We start from the raw sequence: 15,610 nt of genomic DNA, 5'->3' as shown, positions 1-15,610 counted from the left end.
AATATGTTGGTGAGTCAAAGCAGCCTTTCCACAAACGCCTCAATGGCCATAGGAGTGATATCTCTAAGAAGCCACTTCTCCCAGTTTCTCAACATTTCAGACAGTCTGGTCACACACTTGATGACTTTAACCGCATGAAGATCCTAGTGATTGAACAGAACATTCACTGGAGTGATGCCCAGCGACAGGTTCGGGAAAGCTTTTGGATAAAGGAACTAAATGTACATCATCCAAACGGCATCAATAAAAAATACTAAGTTTTATTGTTCACTCATTTTGGGTTGTAAATATACACAGTCACGTATATTTGAGTATTGAGTTTTGTTTTATATTATGATGTTCAGGATTTTGGATTAAATCAATAGACCAAAACTTACCTGTATTATTGAGCTATTTTTATACATATTATCAGTATTGTTAAAATAATTGACACCGAAGAAGGCTATTTGTTAAGCCGAAATATTTGTCAACACGATTTATTAACAACATCTTCGTATAATACCATCTTATATTAGTATCGTTGTGCAAATCTCTAGACTTATATATAAATATAAATATATATATATATATATATATATATATAAATGTCTAAATTGATAACAACGGTCAAACCTATGATTGCGTTGGATAAAAACCGCAATTTTTATACATGTGCATGTAAAACAAATTTCTTGACAAAGGGGTCTAAATACAGCACAAACAACAATTTCCAAAAGACCTAAAAAAGTGAAAAAGTCTATTTTAACAAAACGCATTTGACTAACAGGTCGAACAACTGATGTTCTTAAACCCTGCTGAGTGCCATTGGCGATTGCCAAATAAATTGATCACCAGATCTAACGAAATGGATCTTAATATTAATTTAATACCAAACAAAAAACAATAAACTTGTGGAAAAGATGGTATACCACAAACATAAGGTGCAAAACTTTGTACACCATATCCGGATTTCGACAATTAATGTCTCTTCAGTGATGTTAGGGATCGAAACGGTATTTGGAATGCCATATAATTTACCTCAATTTAGGATAGACTCTTGAATTTTAAAGAGTCGAAATAGGATGAATGGACCATATAAACCCGAAGGAAAATATAATACAAGCCCAAACGAAAAAATATATAAAAGTCTTAATTGAAAACAACGTTCAAACCTATGATTGCGTTGGATAAAAACCGCAATTTCTATACGTGTGCATGTAAAACGAATTTCTTGAAAGAGGGGTCTAATTACAGCACAAACAACAATTTCCAAAAGACCAAAAAAAGTGAAAAAGTCTATTTTAACAAAACGCATTTGACTACCAGGTCGAACAACTGATGTTCTTAAACCCTGCTGACTGCCATTGGCGATTGCCAAATAAATTGATCACCAGAGCTAACGAAATGGATCTTAATATTAATTTAATACCAAACAGAAAACAATAAACTTGAGGAAAAGATGGTATACCACAAACATAAGGTGCAAAAATGTGTACACCATATCCGGATTTCGACAATTAATGTCTCTTTAGTGATGTTAGGGATCGAAACGGTATTTGGAATGCCATATAATTTACCTCAATTTAGGATAGACTCTTGAATTTTAAAGAGTCGAAATAGATGAACGGATCATATAAACCCGAAGGAAAATATAATACAAGCCCAAACGAAAAAATATATAAAAGTCTAAATTGAAAACAACGTTCAAACCTATGATTGCGTTGGATAAAAACCGCACTTTTTATACGTGTGCATGTAAAACAAATTTCTTGACAAAGGGGTCTAAATACAGCACAAACAACAATTTCCAAAAGACCAAAAAAAGTGAAAAAGACTATTTTAACAAAACGCATTTGACTTACAGGTCGAACAACTGATGTTCTTAAACCCTGCTGACTACCATTGGCGATTGCCAAATAAATTGATCACCAGATCTAACGAAATGGATCTTAATATTAATTTAATACCAAACAGAAAACAATAAACTTGAGGAAAAGATGGTATACCACAAACATAAGGTGCAAAAATTTGTACACCATATACGGATTTCGACAATTAATGTCTCTTCAGTGATGTTAGGGATCGAAACGGTATTTGGAATGCCATATAATTTACCTCAATTTAGGGTACACTCTTGAATTTTAAAGAGTCGAAATAGGATGAATGGATCATATAAACCCGAAGGAAAATATAATACAAGCCCAAACGAAAAAATATAAAAAAGTTTGAATTGAAAACAACGTTCAAACCTATGATTGCGTTAGATAAAAACCGCAATTTTTATACGTGTGCATGTAAAACAAATTTCTTGAAAGAGGGGTCTAATTACAGCACAAACAACAATTTCCAAAAGACCACAAAAAATTAAAAATTTCTATTTTAACAAAACGCATTTGACTAACAGGTCGAACAACTGATGTTCTTAAACCCTGCTGACTGCCATTGGCGATTGCCAAATAAATTGATCACCAGATCTAACGAAATGGATCTTAATATTAATTTAATACCAAACAAAAAAACAATAAACTTGTGGAAAAGATGGTATACCACAAACATAAGGTGCAAAAATTTGTACACCATATTTGGATTTCGACAATTAATGTCTCTTCAGTGATGTTAGGGATCGAAACGGTATTTGGAATGCCATATAATTTACCTCAATTTAGGATACACTCTTGAATTTTAAAGAGTCAAAATAGGATGAATGGATCATATAAACCCGAAGGAAAATATAATACAAGCCCAAACGAAAAAATATATAAAAATCTAAATTGAAAACAACGTTCAAACCTATGATTGCGTTGGATAAAAACCGCACTTTTAATACGTGTGCATGTAAAACAAATTTCTTGAAAGAGGGAGGGGTCTAATTAAAGCACAAACAACAATTTCCAAAAGACCCAAAAAAAGTGAAAAAGTCTATTTCAACAAAACGCATTTGACTAACAGGTCGAACAACTGATGTTCTTAAACCCTGCTGACTGCCATTGGCGATTGCCAAATAAATTGATCACCAGATCTAACGAAATGGATCTTAATATTAATTTAATACCAAACAGAAAACAAAAACTTGAGGAAAAGATGGTATACCACAAATATAAGGTGCAAAAATTTGTACACCATATCCGGATTTCAACAATTAATGTCTCTTCAGTGAAGTTAGGGATCAAAACGGTATTTGGAATGCCATATAATTTACCTCAATTTAGGATAGACTCTTGAATTTTAAAGAGTCGAAATAGATGAACGGATCATATAAACCCGAAGGAAAATATAATACAAGCCCAAACGAAAAAATATATAAAAGTCTAAATTGAAAACAACGTTCAAACCTATGATTGCGTTGGATAAAAACCACAATTTTTATACGTGTGCATGTAAAACAAATTTCTTGACAAAGGGGTCTAAATACAGCACAAACAACAATTTCCAAAAGACCAAAAAAAGTGAAAAAGACTATTTTAACAAAACGCATTTGACTAACAGGTCGAACAACTGATGTTCTTAAACCCTGCTGACTACCATTGGCGATTGCCAAATAAATTGATCACCAGATCTAACGAAATGGATCTTAATATCAATTTAATACCAAACAGAAAACAATAAACTTGAGGAAAAGATGGTATACCACATAAGGTGCAAAAAGTTGTACACCATATCCGGATTTCGACAATTAATGTCTCTTCAGTGATGTTAGGGATCGAAACGGTATTTGAAAGGCCATATAATTTACCTCAATTTAGGATAGACTCTTGAATTTCAAAGAGTCGAAATAGGATAAACGGATCATATAAACCCGAAGGAAAATATAATACAAGCCCAAACGAAAAAATATATAAAAGTTTAAATTGAAAACAACGTTCAAACCTATGATTGCATTGGACAAAAACCGCAATTTCTATACGTGTGCATGTAAAACAAATTTCTTGATAGAGGGGTCTAAATACAGCACAAACAACAATTTCCAAAAGACCAAAAATAGTGAAAAAGTCTTGTTTAACAAAATGCATTTGACTAACAGGTCGAACAACTGATGTTCTTAAACACTGCTGACTTTAACTGGCGATTGCCAAATAAATTGATCACCAGATCTAACGAAATGGATCTTATATATATTTTAACTGAAAGGAATCCCTTAATAGTCTTCCAACTTTAGAATCCGGTGTTTAAATCAAACAATTGGTCGTTTCTGTCATATTTATGCTCACTTAGCTTGTACGTTAGTGGTCGTTACTTTCCGTATAATGGTGTTAGCTCTTGTAAATTGTCGTGGACAACATACATGTAGCTTATAACTAATTTTGCTAACATGTGTTATTAGGTAATTGTGTTATTGACGTTCAATCAAAATCTTTATACAAAAAGAGTCAACGTGTTTTAAATATACGAAGCTTAAACAAAATTGATATAACATACCACTCGGTGAACTGGGAGGTGTACGTTTTTTTAGTCTGTTGATAACATTACTCTGACCAGTGACTTCAAGAATGTCTAGGAATGTTTCTTCCCATTGTCCAGTCGGCCTTGTGAACAATATTTCTAAAAGTTTAGCTACTCGTCGCCCTCTTCTTTCTATAGAAATTACTTCACTAAATTCTTCTTCTATGATAGTTTCTTTTTGCAGCAAACATTCCATAATTTTTTGAATATTTTCTATTTCACTACACAGCATATCATAATTATGTCGTTTTTTTAAAAGTGCAGCATTTATATGACTGAATCTGTTTCCTGAAGAAGTTTGGGACCTGTCTAAAAAGAAATTTAAATAAATATATGGTGTCCAATTTGGACCAAAATTAGATACAAATTAACGATATTAAAAGTGATATTACAAAACTAATTTTAAAAAATAATTCACTATTGCAAATTTTAAGAATACTTAGAATACTTCAAATGAGTTTTTGTAATTTTTAAAAAATCTATTCCAATACCATTTAATTATTCGCGGTTATATTTTCCCTGATTTTCCCCTTTTGTGATTTGTAACATTTTCATTTATTACAAAATCAAACATGATAGCATTCTTATTTTTCAATCTATTTATTTACTTTACCGGAAAAAAAATATGCACTTACTTTCAGGTGTACGTCTGCAAAGAACTGATTCAGCCATCTACAAAACACAAAATAAATGTGTTACAATTATGGATATCAAATAGTAAGATAAATAAATGAATGAATAAATAGATGAATCAACAAATTAAGTCCTACAAGTTCTTGGTTTGTCTATAAAAAATAATAACAAAAACAAGGACATAAATTATCATGGACAATAAAACAAATTTGAAAAGATAACCAATGGCCGCCAAACACCACACACATATAAAATGAAACTATCAAAACACAGCATAAACCCAAGTAAAAGTCGAAATGAAAATTAGTTACTGCTCTCATACGAAAAAAGTAAAATAAAAAAAATACCGAACTCCAAGTAAAATTCAAAACCGAAATTCACTTATCAAATGGCAGAATAAAAAGCTAAAACACAGCAAAAGAATAGAAAACAACTGTCATATTCCTGACTTGGTACAGGCATTTCCTTATGTTAAAAATAGTGGATTAAACATGGTTTCATAGCTAGCTTAACATTCACTGGTATGACAGTCGCATAGAATTCCTTTATATTGACAACTATGTGTGAGCAAAACAAACAGACATAATAGGTAAACATGTCAAAAATTGGGGTACACATGTTTTAGGAGATGATAAACTTCACCTTTGAAATTTTATGTTTATTTTCACATGTTCAAACAGCAAAATGTTGAAAATTACGAACCTATATATTTTTAAAACAACTTACGGATACCTTGTGAAACATTTGTGAAAGTACTGTTGAAATGATGCTAACACATCGGCAATAGACAATGGAAAAATCATTTCCATCTGTTTGATCGTAAAATTGTTTTTTGTTCATTTCAAAGTTTCATCTTTGGTTAATTAAATTATTTATAGACCTCACATATACCGACGGTTTACAAATTTGATAATGTCTGATACAAAATATATTTGCTAAATTCCTATTTAATAAATTCCAACTGTATAATGCTAATTATTATCGGTTATGCCATATACAAAAAATCAAAAAGAGTAACACGAAGGATGCCATAAATTGAGCAGAACTGTTATGACTTCTGGTTCCTGGAGTTCATTGCCGCTTTTTGGCGGGGTTCGTGTTATTAAATGTTTTAGATTTTTTGTAATTTATTTTGAAGATTGTTGTTTTTAACTGATTTGTTTCTCATTTGGTGATTGTATATATTTCTTTATCGACTTAAAGTTCTTGATTGGTCCCTTAGTATTTTCTGACTTTATTTTTACATCTCAATCTCCAATCACTGTCGATTTGAAGATGTAGATCACATCATGATGCAGGTGTAGCTATACATATATTATCCTTCAATCAAAATTCTACCGAAATGATGCAACCAGTATAGTTCCAGTCTTTTTATGCATTTCCCGTTTTTATAAAATGTTGAATCATTCGAAATTCTTAGGTTTTTCTACCTCAGACATAAATTGCCTTGGCCGTATTTAGAACAATCTTTTGGAATTTTCGGTTTTTAAGCTCTTAAACTTCGTATTTGAGTTGACTTTCCAATTGTGTTGATTTCAGCTACTGTTATGAAAAAAGCCAAACAAATATGAACAGCCTTATATTTAGATTACTTAACTCATCTACTAAATTCGTTCGTATATAAAAAAAAGATTTGGTTGAGAAGATTGACTGTACAAAAATAAAACGACATACCACATCCTATTTGTTATGATGTTGTTTATAGAGCCCATAAATTAAAATACTATCCGAGTAAACCTTTCGATTCTTTAATTAATTATTCTAAAAAGGTCTTAAATTCAACATTATAATAAGATCTTTGAATATTGTTTTCATCAATATTAACATTTTGTTATCAATAAATTAGAACATAACTAAGTATTATTGCTACAAATGTATGCAAATAATAATATTTACGGTCCTACATTCTGGCGATAATTATATTTTGCATTGCACAAGAGATCATATTTTTCTCTGACTGTTTATGACGTCTTTACACTAAATCAATTTAATGTGTACTGATTGATATTTTATTAATGATTTTGGATAGTTGTTATTGGCTTTCAACTAGCTTTCAGTAACCGCGAGTACTCTCAGATCGCTACTTTGTGTCTTAAGTTTTTTTGTAAGTTGTTTTTATTTGTGTGTGCTTTGTTTCGATTTGATGAGTCAAGCCTTTTTATACTGATTTTGAAAGTTCATTTATATAATTTACTGTAATACCACTGTCCCATTTTAGGGGGGGGGGGGGTGGGGTTCCATGCTCTACATGTTCCTGTCATGAACCTGTAATTCAGTGGTTGTCGTTTGTTGCTGTATCTCATATTTGTTTTGTACATCTTTTCAACAGCTGTCAAAAAGTAAATGGTGTTGTTTTTAAAAGCTATGACCCTCCGTATGGTTCCACAAATATCGTAAGTGACTATTTCTCCCTAATTCGCAAAAACTAGGGTCTTCAACATTGGAGTGCCGTATATGTGACTGTGATAACAGTAAAAAAGTTAACGGTTCATGGGATTTCCACATCAGAACTTATTTTTGGATGAACTCCTAAACCGTGATTATAAGGGGGAACATTAATTAATGGATTAAGGTCATCTAACCTTGTTATGTTTTGACCGAAAGACATAGACCCCTCTGTAAAATCACATCAAATCTACCAAACTTATAAAGCAGTAGAAAGATAATCTCTATCGAAATTTCAAAATATAATTAATAGGATCGTAACTTTTAGTCATAAGGAATTCATGTCTCGTAATTGGTCAAGAAGCAAATAATATGTTTTTTATGCAAATATGTCAGAAAGAAGATTTACAAAAAGATACATACATTGATATTCTTAACTTAAAACCTTCCATTTGTTCTATGATAATAATATCAAAATAGTATTCTTCTTAGGATTGTCACAACATGTATTTGTTCTTCACTTTTAGTTATCAAATCAAATATCATATCATCTTTGTTTTCGTTTTCGGTTTTGTATAAAAGGTCAAAATAATATAGTTATTATGTAGATAGACAAATTATATCATGTATATATTACACATGTCGTTAGTGACATAAAATGATATATGGAATAGGATCCCAGTTACGGCAACCAGTCCGGTACCCACGAATGTAGTTCTTAAAAAAAAATTATAACTTTTATTTAAAGTGGTGTAGTGTTATTATTACACAAGTTCTGTAACTAAATGTAGATTTATTTGAAGGGGTAGGCTTTCTAGTTTGAATTTCTGTAAAAATTTTGATTGATTTAAATGTAATCTGGCGTCAGTACATAGAGTAAATTTCCTAAATTCTAGCCTTTATTTTTCCCCGGAAGTAGGCGGACTGACCTTGTTGTCAATCAAAACAAAATTGTGCAACGGAATGCCGGTCATGAGGCACTGAGATTGTACTTAAAAACTCCAAAACAAATGCCTAACATGAACCAGAAGTCCCAAGGTGGCTATCAAAATTATTAATTGAATAGCACCCCATTTATTTACTATGATTTTCATTGCGTTTCAATGGGGCAAATAATTGGGTCCCCGTTCCATATACACTGTCAGTAAATTTTATATGGATGAGATCGTAGCTCGAATCCTCAAAACAAATTTAATGACCGTGTATATACAATATTAGGTTACTTCGTAATATTTATATCCTATATATGATCTGATACTTGTAAAAAAGACCATGAGTATCTATTACTAACTTTGAATATATAATAGAGGCTGTCTAAAATCGGGCAATGTCAGTAACTACAACTCTTGTACACACCATGTACGAAATATACACAATCAGCACGTGACATCACAGAACCAATTGAAATATCTGAAATCTATAGAATGCATAATATGAAAGACAAATACGTAACTGATACTACTTCGCCATCGAATAAGTATTAGAAAATGAAAACAACACAGTATATATTTTATGTGTCCGAAGCTATTTTCTGTATTCACCTTTACCCAGAACGTTCACAGTAAAAGTTTCGAAACACGTGAAGATGATTATACAGATGATTCGTGGAATCATGCTCAATTAATTAAACTTTTGAAATAGCATTTTTATATTTTAATAAATATTTTATCAATATAACTTATCTAGAACTAATGCAGCATTTGCTGACGTATACATTTCAGAGATAAAAATTAAATTACACTTTTTTGTACAAGCCTACCAAAATATGTTAAACTTGTGATATAATAAAGTATCACAGGGAAATAGCTATTTACAATTTTGGATTAAAGTGACAGAACAGTTTTAAATGGATGTTTCCTTGTGATGTGATTATGTTGCTATATATTATCTGCGTATACGGTGACTTACAATAACAACCAGCCTTTTAGCAAATTAAAAGAAAACATGTCAGAAGGTAAATCAATGACGTGCAGGTTTATCCTTGGCAAGATTCCAGAATCAATATGTCAAAGGATCGAATAATAGCTGAAGTCAGTAAATAATTAGTACAAAAAAATCCTCAAAGTGACACCAATTATTACTTTTACAAAACTAACCCCTCTTTACAAAAAAATAACTCATCATATTTGAATTGATCGACTGCGTTTTTGACCTTAAACAGTAGAATGAAACAGGTTCGCCATTTTATTCACTGAAATCTGCACGACATACAACGTACAAATACGACGAACTGAGTTTTCTAGAAAGTAAAGAATGGTTTTAGTACCAATTTTAAATACTCACAACATAATGTGAGTTTTTACATGTATAGAATTGAGTTAACTCACTGTAGAGAGTGCCAATTCTGCTCAAATCCACTAAGAAAGACAAACCATTGTGTTCACAAATACCGACTCACCAGAAATGACGTCTTTATTTAAAAATAAACAATCAATGGTTGCATAATTGAGGGAAATCCCTATTTTCATTTTAAGCAAAGGTATATGCAAGAGAACGAGGATTAATCCGTACACCTCGAAACCCACTTGACAAATAAGGAAATTTATATCTAAAACATATATACAGCTATGCATATTCAATAGAAGAAAATGTTAGTTAACACGTATGAAAGAGAAAAGAAGGACAACATACATATAAGTGAGGTACACATTTCTTTTGGATTCAGTAGCTGTAACGAATAGATGACAAAAAATACATGTTTCAGAAAGCAACCAGAAATCATACGTCGTAAAAAGGACAAGAAATACGATGCCTACGGGGTAAAAGTTGAAAAGACAACGGTTACAAAATCCTACACAAATAACGAACATTGAGCCACAAATATCCTACTAAAACATGATAGTACGTTATGTTATAATTATGATCTGTAATATAAGATTACAATTGATACTGTAATACTACAATACAATATGTAAATTTATCAAAGTTATAGATTTGAAAGTCAGTACCTACAAGTTAATTTAAATTTTATTGTTCATACAGAACGTAATAATTTTACCTTAAAGTTAAATTCAGATATGTTTCTTTGACAGTGTATCTTAAGTTTTACGGGAAATAAAAACATTAATTCAATCATCTATTGATTTATATAGAAATATCTAAACATTTTTCATATGTACTATTTTCTGTTATTTTAAAATCATAATTAGGGTCTATAAGCGACAATATTGTCATTTTATTCTTTTTAATGGCCAAAATGCTTTCTATGGTTGAACATGCAAAAACTGGTCAAAGATATAATACAATTTTCATATAGCTCTTAACGTATTAAAGAAGCCTTTGCTCTCCTATGGAGAACAATCCGGGGAAATTAAGAAAAAAACGTCGTACGCACGATATATATAAAGCGTTCTTTTCGTTTTCATTGAAACTCCTTTTACGCATTAAGCTGTGCCACTTTTACGATGAAGTGTCATGAAGAAATTTCATACTTGATTGAAAAAGTAATCCTGATCAAGTATTTTGCCATAGTAAAAATACAGTATTGAGTGGATTTCCTTTACCATACGTATGTTTTTATATCCGGACATTTATGCAATGGTTTGCCCCTTTGTTACTCTTCCGTGAGTTTCTCGAGAAATGATTTAAACCTCTATCTAAATGTACTAATCAAATTTTAAATTTGGTCTATTTGAGATGAACACTCAGGGAGCATAACTAGGTCGAAATGTGAATCATGTCACCATCTGAACGTTGAAATCATAGATTATCAGTTTTAATCTCATTCTTTGTATTTCTCGCTGGCGTTGGGTTGTTAAAGATATTTCGCAATAGGTGATGATCTGTAACGAGTGTAAATTTGTGTAAAGATTAAAGTTTTCAATATCCATACTGTTACGATACAGGTAGGTGTGACCCGAAAGTAAAAGGTATATATGCAGGTTCAAAAAATGGTTAACACACTGGTGACTATATTGTTGTAAATTCTAATATCTGTCAACCCTGGTATTGAGTTGCAAACTATTTATATCTGGTAGCGTAGCTGGCAAAATGGCCAAGGTAATGGTAGCGAAAAAGGCAAAACAGCTAAGGCACTGGTTTAAAAATAGTAGCTCAGAAACTCGTTAGCATTGACTGACTTATTGCATGTACAACAGATAACAAGATTTATTTAAGCTTTATAATATACAAAACTTCCAATACTCCTACAAGTATAAATAACATAAAAACCCTTCTAAACACACTAGTTATAAAATATACTATATAAAAAAGATCTCCTTTTTTTGGTACGTTAATCGTTTGTCAACATCGAAGTAAACGTATTACACATCTAGGTCAATGATGGTTAGGTCTATTTATCCAACGGGGATGCATACAATATCAAAGGTACATGTATTTTACGGGTTACATCGACTGCGGCGTGATTGGTTTGCTCTGGTAATTTTCTTGGTATCAGTAGTGAACTCCCTGGTAGCGGGCCGCTGTCTCCCTGAAGATTTGTGTGCACTATCTTTTATACATCTGTCCCACCAAAGTCTCGTGCCCCTATAGTGAATGTAAGCAAATTACGTAATGCTGATTGGATGATGATCTCAGATCATGAGGTCACTGACGTGAAGGCGGAACGTGTGAAATAAGGGTGAACAGAAGTTGGGAACTGTCGTTCAGTCAAGGGACCCCTAGTCAACAGTGAATACGAACTCTATATCATTCTCAGAGACCTTACTAACAATATCTACATACAACAAAAATAAAATTATAAGTAATGTTCATTAAATGTCTTTATATACGCGTTGGCTAACGGCAAATGACGAACGTGAAAGTAGAAGGGAGTGTTTTACTGAGTAGCCAGAAAAAGTCATATGTACAAACCTACAACTTACACCCTAAACCGTAACAATACTATGGCTAGTCCATCTCGCTCTGTCTAACTATATCTTTTCTCTACACCAATAAGCGCGCATCATGCATATGCGTTCTCCTTACCTTCCTTGGTAAGCAAAGCGCAAATACTTAATGAACTTGCATCTACAATAAGTACAGTTGTCTTCTTGGATCAAAATAAACCATAATCTTTTTTTTTTAATTTCCTCTCACCATCACGAATTGATGGACCGATATGATGTATCTCAACTCACTGATCTGTTATTTTACCAATTGTATCATATACCCGATTGTTATATTTTTAGTAAGCGTTAATATGCATGGCGGGTAATGCATGCATAGCCGGAGACGCTTATCCTGTCGACGCACCCGATATTGATCTTTTTTGTTACCTTGATGTTTTTTTATCGCTATTTTATGAAAATTTCCTTTGATCTTACTGACTGATAATTTCCTTTCTCAGCACAGTAGAGTGATATGAAAATTATCGATAGAAACTAAGGGGGCACGTGCCGTTGGTAATGAAATTGACATTTAAATTGACAACGTCGTCATAGGTAAAATAGCGATAAACAGATTATCATTGGTCATCTCAACTCGATTGCTTTTCTCGCTTTCTCCGTACCGGCTCAAGCGAGAAAATCAATCTCGTTGAGATGATCAACGATAATCTATAATTCTAATTGATTTACATTTCAGTATATAAAAAGACTGCTCTTGAACTGAAGTGCATTCAAATGTATTCTTTTTTCGATTAAAGATATAACACTTTAGAAATCGTGTGCTCAATTTCAAATAATTAAAACCATAGGATGTTTTAGTACCGAAACACTTGAAAAGATCTTAAGGGGAAGTATACGTAATTGCACGCCTCTAGCGGAATTCGGGATTCAAAACGTGCGTCGTTAGTTACGCAAGTTATCTCCCCTACTCCAAGAACGGGAAATGGGCACATGAAAGAGAAATCTTCATTTTAATGACTTTGTGCGGTCTATCATGAACCCAAACAAGTATTCCTGTGCTATGTCAAAATTTCAAAGAAATTAGCTGACCCCAATCAGAAATCTTAGATATTAGTATCCTATTGTGTGTTAGTTTGCAACTGTTTTTGTTTTAGCCTCACGAAGATGCGGGTACATAATACCGCTCGTATTTATTTCAACAGAAATTAAAAATGAACAAATACACTAGTGACAATTCTGCTTCTAGTCGTATCACACTCGTTAAAATCGATCCAGAATTGACCCCACCATATTATTTGAATGAAATTGACAGTGTCAGTGTAGCGTAATCTTGAAGGTAACGAATAATTACCGGTAAATTGCATGTAAATATGTATGTTGAACTAGAAAGTCGTTGGCATGTCCCGTTTTTTAAGCAATTGAAAATTTTAGGATAATTTATATTTGTTTGAAATGTATAAACGATACTAAAGGGTAATCGACCACAAGTGAAACATTTTTAACATGTATACATAAGTGGAAGGACAAAGCTTACAGAAAAAAAAACGAACAAAAAAATCAGATTCCGTCTACAAAACATTACACAGAAACTTATAATTTAGCACTGTGACATTTATCTCAGAATAAGTAAATCATCTATCTCATCCAAATCTCAGTTCTCAAGGAGCAGAAAATAAACAGGTGTCTTCTATTCCGTCCGCAATGTTTTGGGAAAGTAATTTAGAACCATGGTTGAAACTGAAACTACACATGTATGATAAAAATAGAACATGCAGTTTTTTTCTTGATCAAATTCCAATTTCGAAAGGATAGCGAAATTTGCATTCTTGTGTTTTTCTTTTGTGTATCATTCAGAAGTAGAGGAGAATACAATTTTGAAGTAATTTTTTCTTCTCAAGTCTCAATATTGAAGATTACTAGTATTATAGAATTATAGAGTATAAGGTATAGGGAAGAAGGGAGAGGGTGAAGAAAATAATGTTACTATGTCGGGACCTTTTATAACCGAACTAAACGTTAGAGATTTTTCTCATGGTTGATGGCCTTATGGTTGCCTATTATAATTGCTTATATCCACTTCATTCAATAAGGCAGATGGGGTGTCAAAATTTTCGGCGATAAATGTTTCGTAAGCTTCTGTAAAAGACTTTTCGGTCAACGTAATTTCAAATTTCAATATAAAAACTGGGGATCGCGGACCTTGTTTTTTCGTAACAATACATTGAAATTAACTACATTTAGGGTATTTTATTTTGTTTATATAAGGGAAACTTAAGTTTTCCTTATTGAAGAAACATAAAACGATAGAATTGTCTAAAATTCGAAGAGATAATTTCGTTAAATAATACTTCTGAAATATATATATATACATAAAAAGGGGGTCACGGGCCTAATTTTCTTGAAAAAAAATATTGATAGTTCAATCTTCAACATGCGTGATTTATGACAACTATTCGGTGGGTGTGTAAATATTGACACCTTTGTGTAATGTCTATATCCAAAAGCATTTATGTAAACTACATGTACATCTACATGCTGATTGGAATTAATACGAATATATTTGTTGATTTCTAATACAATATTACAGGATCAAGATTGATTAACAAGAGAAATCTTCTGATCAGGAAAGAAATTACCAAACACTCACATTGTATACGGTTTCTGGGGAATGTGTCTTTCTCAGAACAGTCTTTTTCGGACTTTATTAAACAACAAACGATTTTTTTTCAATGCATACAGCTTTTTTTTAAAACTGAATGTCGTATTTTTCCCCTTATTTTTTTTATGGAAACCAACGATTTGTCTTTAAAAAAAACCTTCCCCCTCCACAAAAGATGAATGGTCTGTGCCTTATATATAATCATTAATAAAATGATATTGTATTTTTCAAAAACCTATACTCATATTTGAGATAAAGAACAGCAATAAAAGCGCTGTTCCTTTTCTTATTGTGTGTTTTTTTGCTGTGCATGTACTGATTTTGTGTCGTGGATGGATACCCCATATCCTTCTTTTTCTATTATAGTACAGTAATATGTGTATATTTTTTCTTGTTTTAATTACCATGTATGAGGGTATGAATAGGTTACCGTGAATGAGGGTAAGAATGGTTTACCGTGAATGAGGGTATGAATGGGGTTTACAGATTAGAGAAAAATGGTCAAAAAGTAAAGACTAGAAAAAAATGTGCCCAATAGCATTATACTGGATACAATCTAATGAATTTACACTAGAAACATTTTTTAACATCATAGTGTATGATTACATTCTCATAACATCGCCCTTGGTACATTCGTATAGCATTACATACGAAGATTCGTATATCATTACATATGTACATTCGTATAGCATTACATACGTACATTCGTATAGCATTACATACGTAC

At 32.0% G+C, this 15,610-nt stretch overlaps 1 protein-coding gene across 1 annotated transcript in view; it reads right to left on the bottom strand.

The window, feature by feature from the left end:
* LOC127722718 (uncharacterized) overlaps window positions 1-9,863 on the bottom strand; it is a 33,054-nt gene extending 23,191 nt beyond the window's left edge. Inside the window, exons 1-3 of the mRNA XM_052229343.1 lie at window positions 9,765-9,863; window positions 5,055-5,091; window positions 4,396-4,728 (exon numbers count right to left, since the gene is read on the bottom strand). Of these exons, the coding sequence (XP_052085303.1) occupies window positions 4,396-4,728; window positions 5,055-5,091 (370 nt within the window). The 5' untranslated portion in view covers window positions 9,765-9,863. The remainder of the gene's footprint in view (window positions 1-4,395; window positions 4,729-5,054; window positions 5,092-9,764) is intronic.
* Window positions 9,864-15,610: the final 5,747 nt, after the last annotated feature.

This window comes from Mytilus californianus, unplaced genomic scaffold (assembly GCF_021869535.1).
Source record: "Mytilus californianus isolate M0D057914Y unplaced genomic scaffold, xbMytCali1.0.p SCAF_1, whole genome shotgun sequence".
In the NCBI taxonomy this organism is placed as follows: domain Eukaryota; kingdom Metazoa; phylum Mollusca; class Bivalvia; order Mytilida; family Mytilidae; genus Mytilus; species Mytilus californianus.
This window is presented reverse-complemented; position numbering and strand designations above follow the sequence as displayed.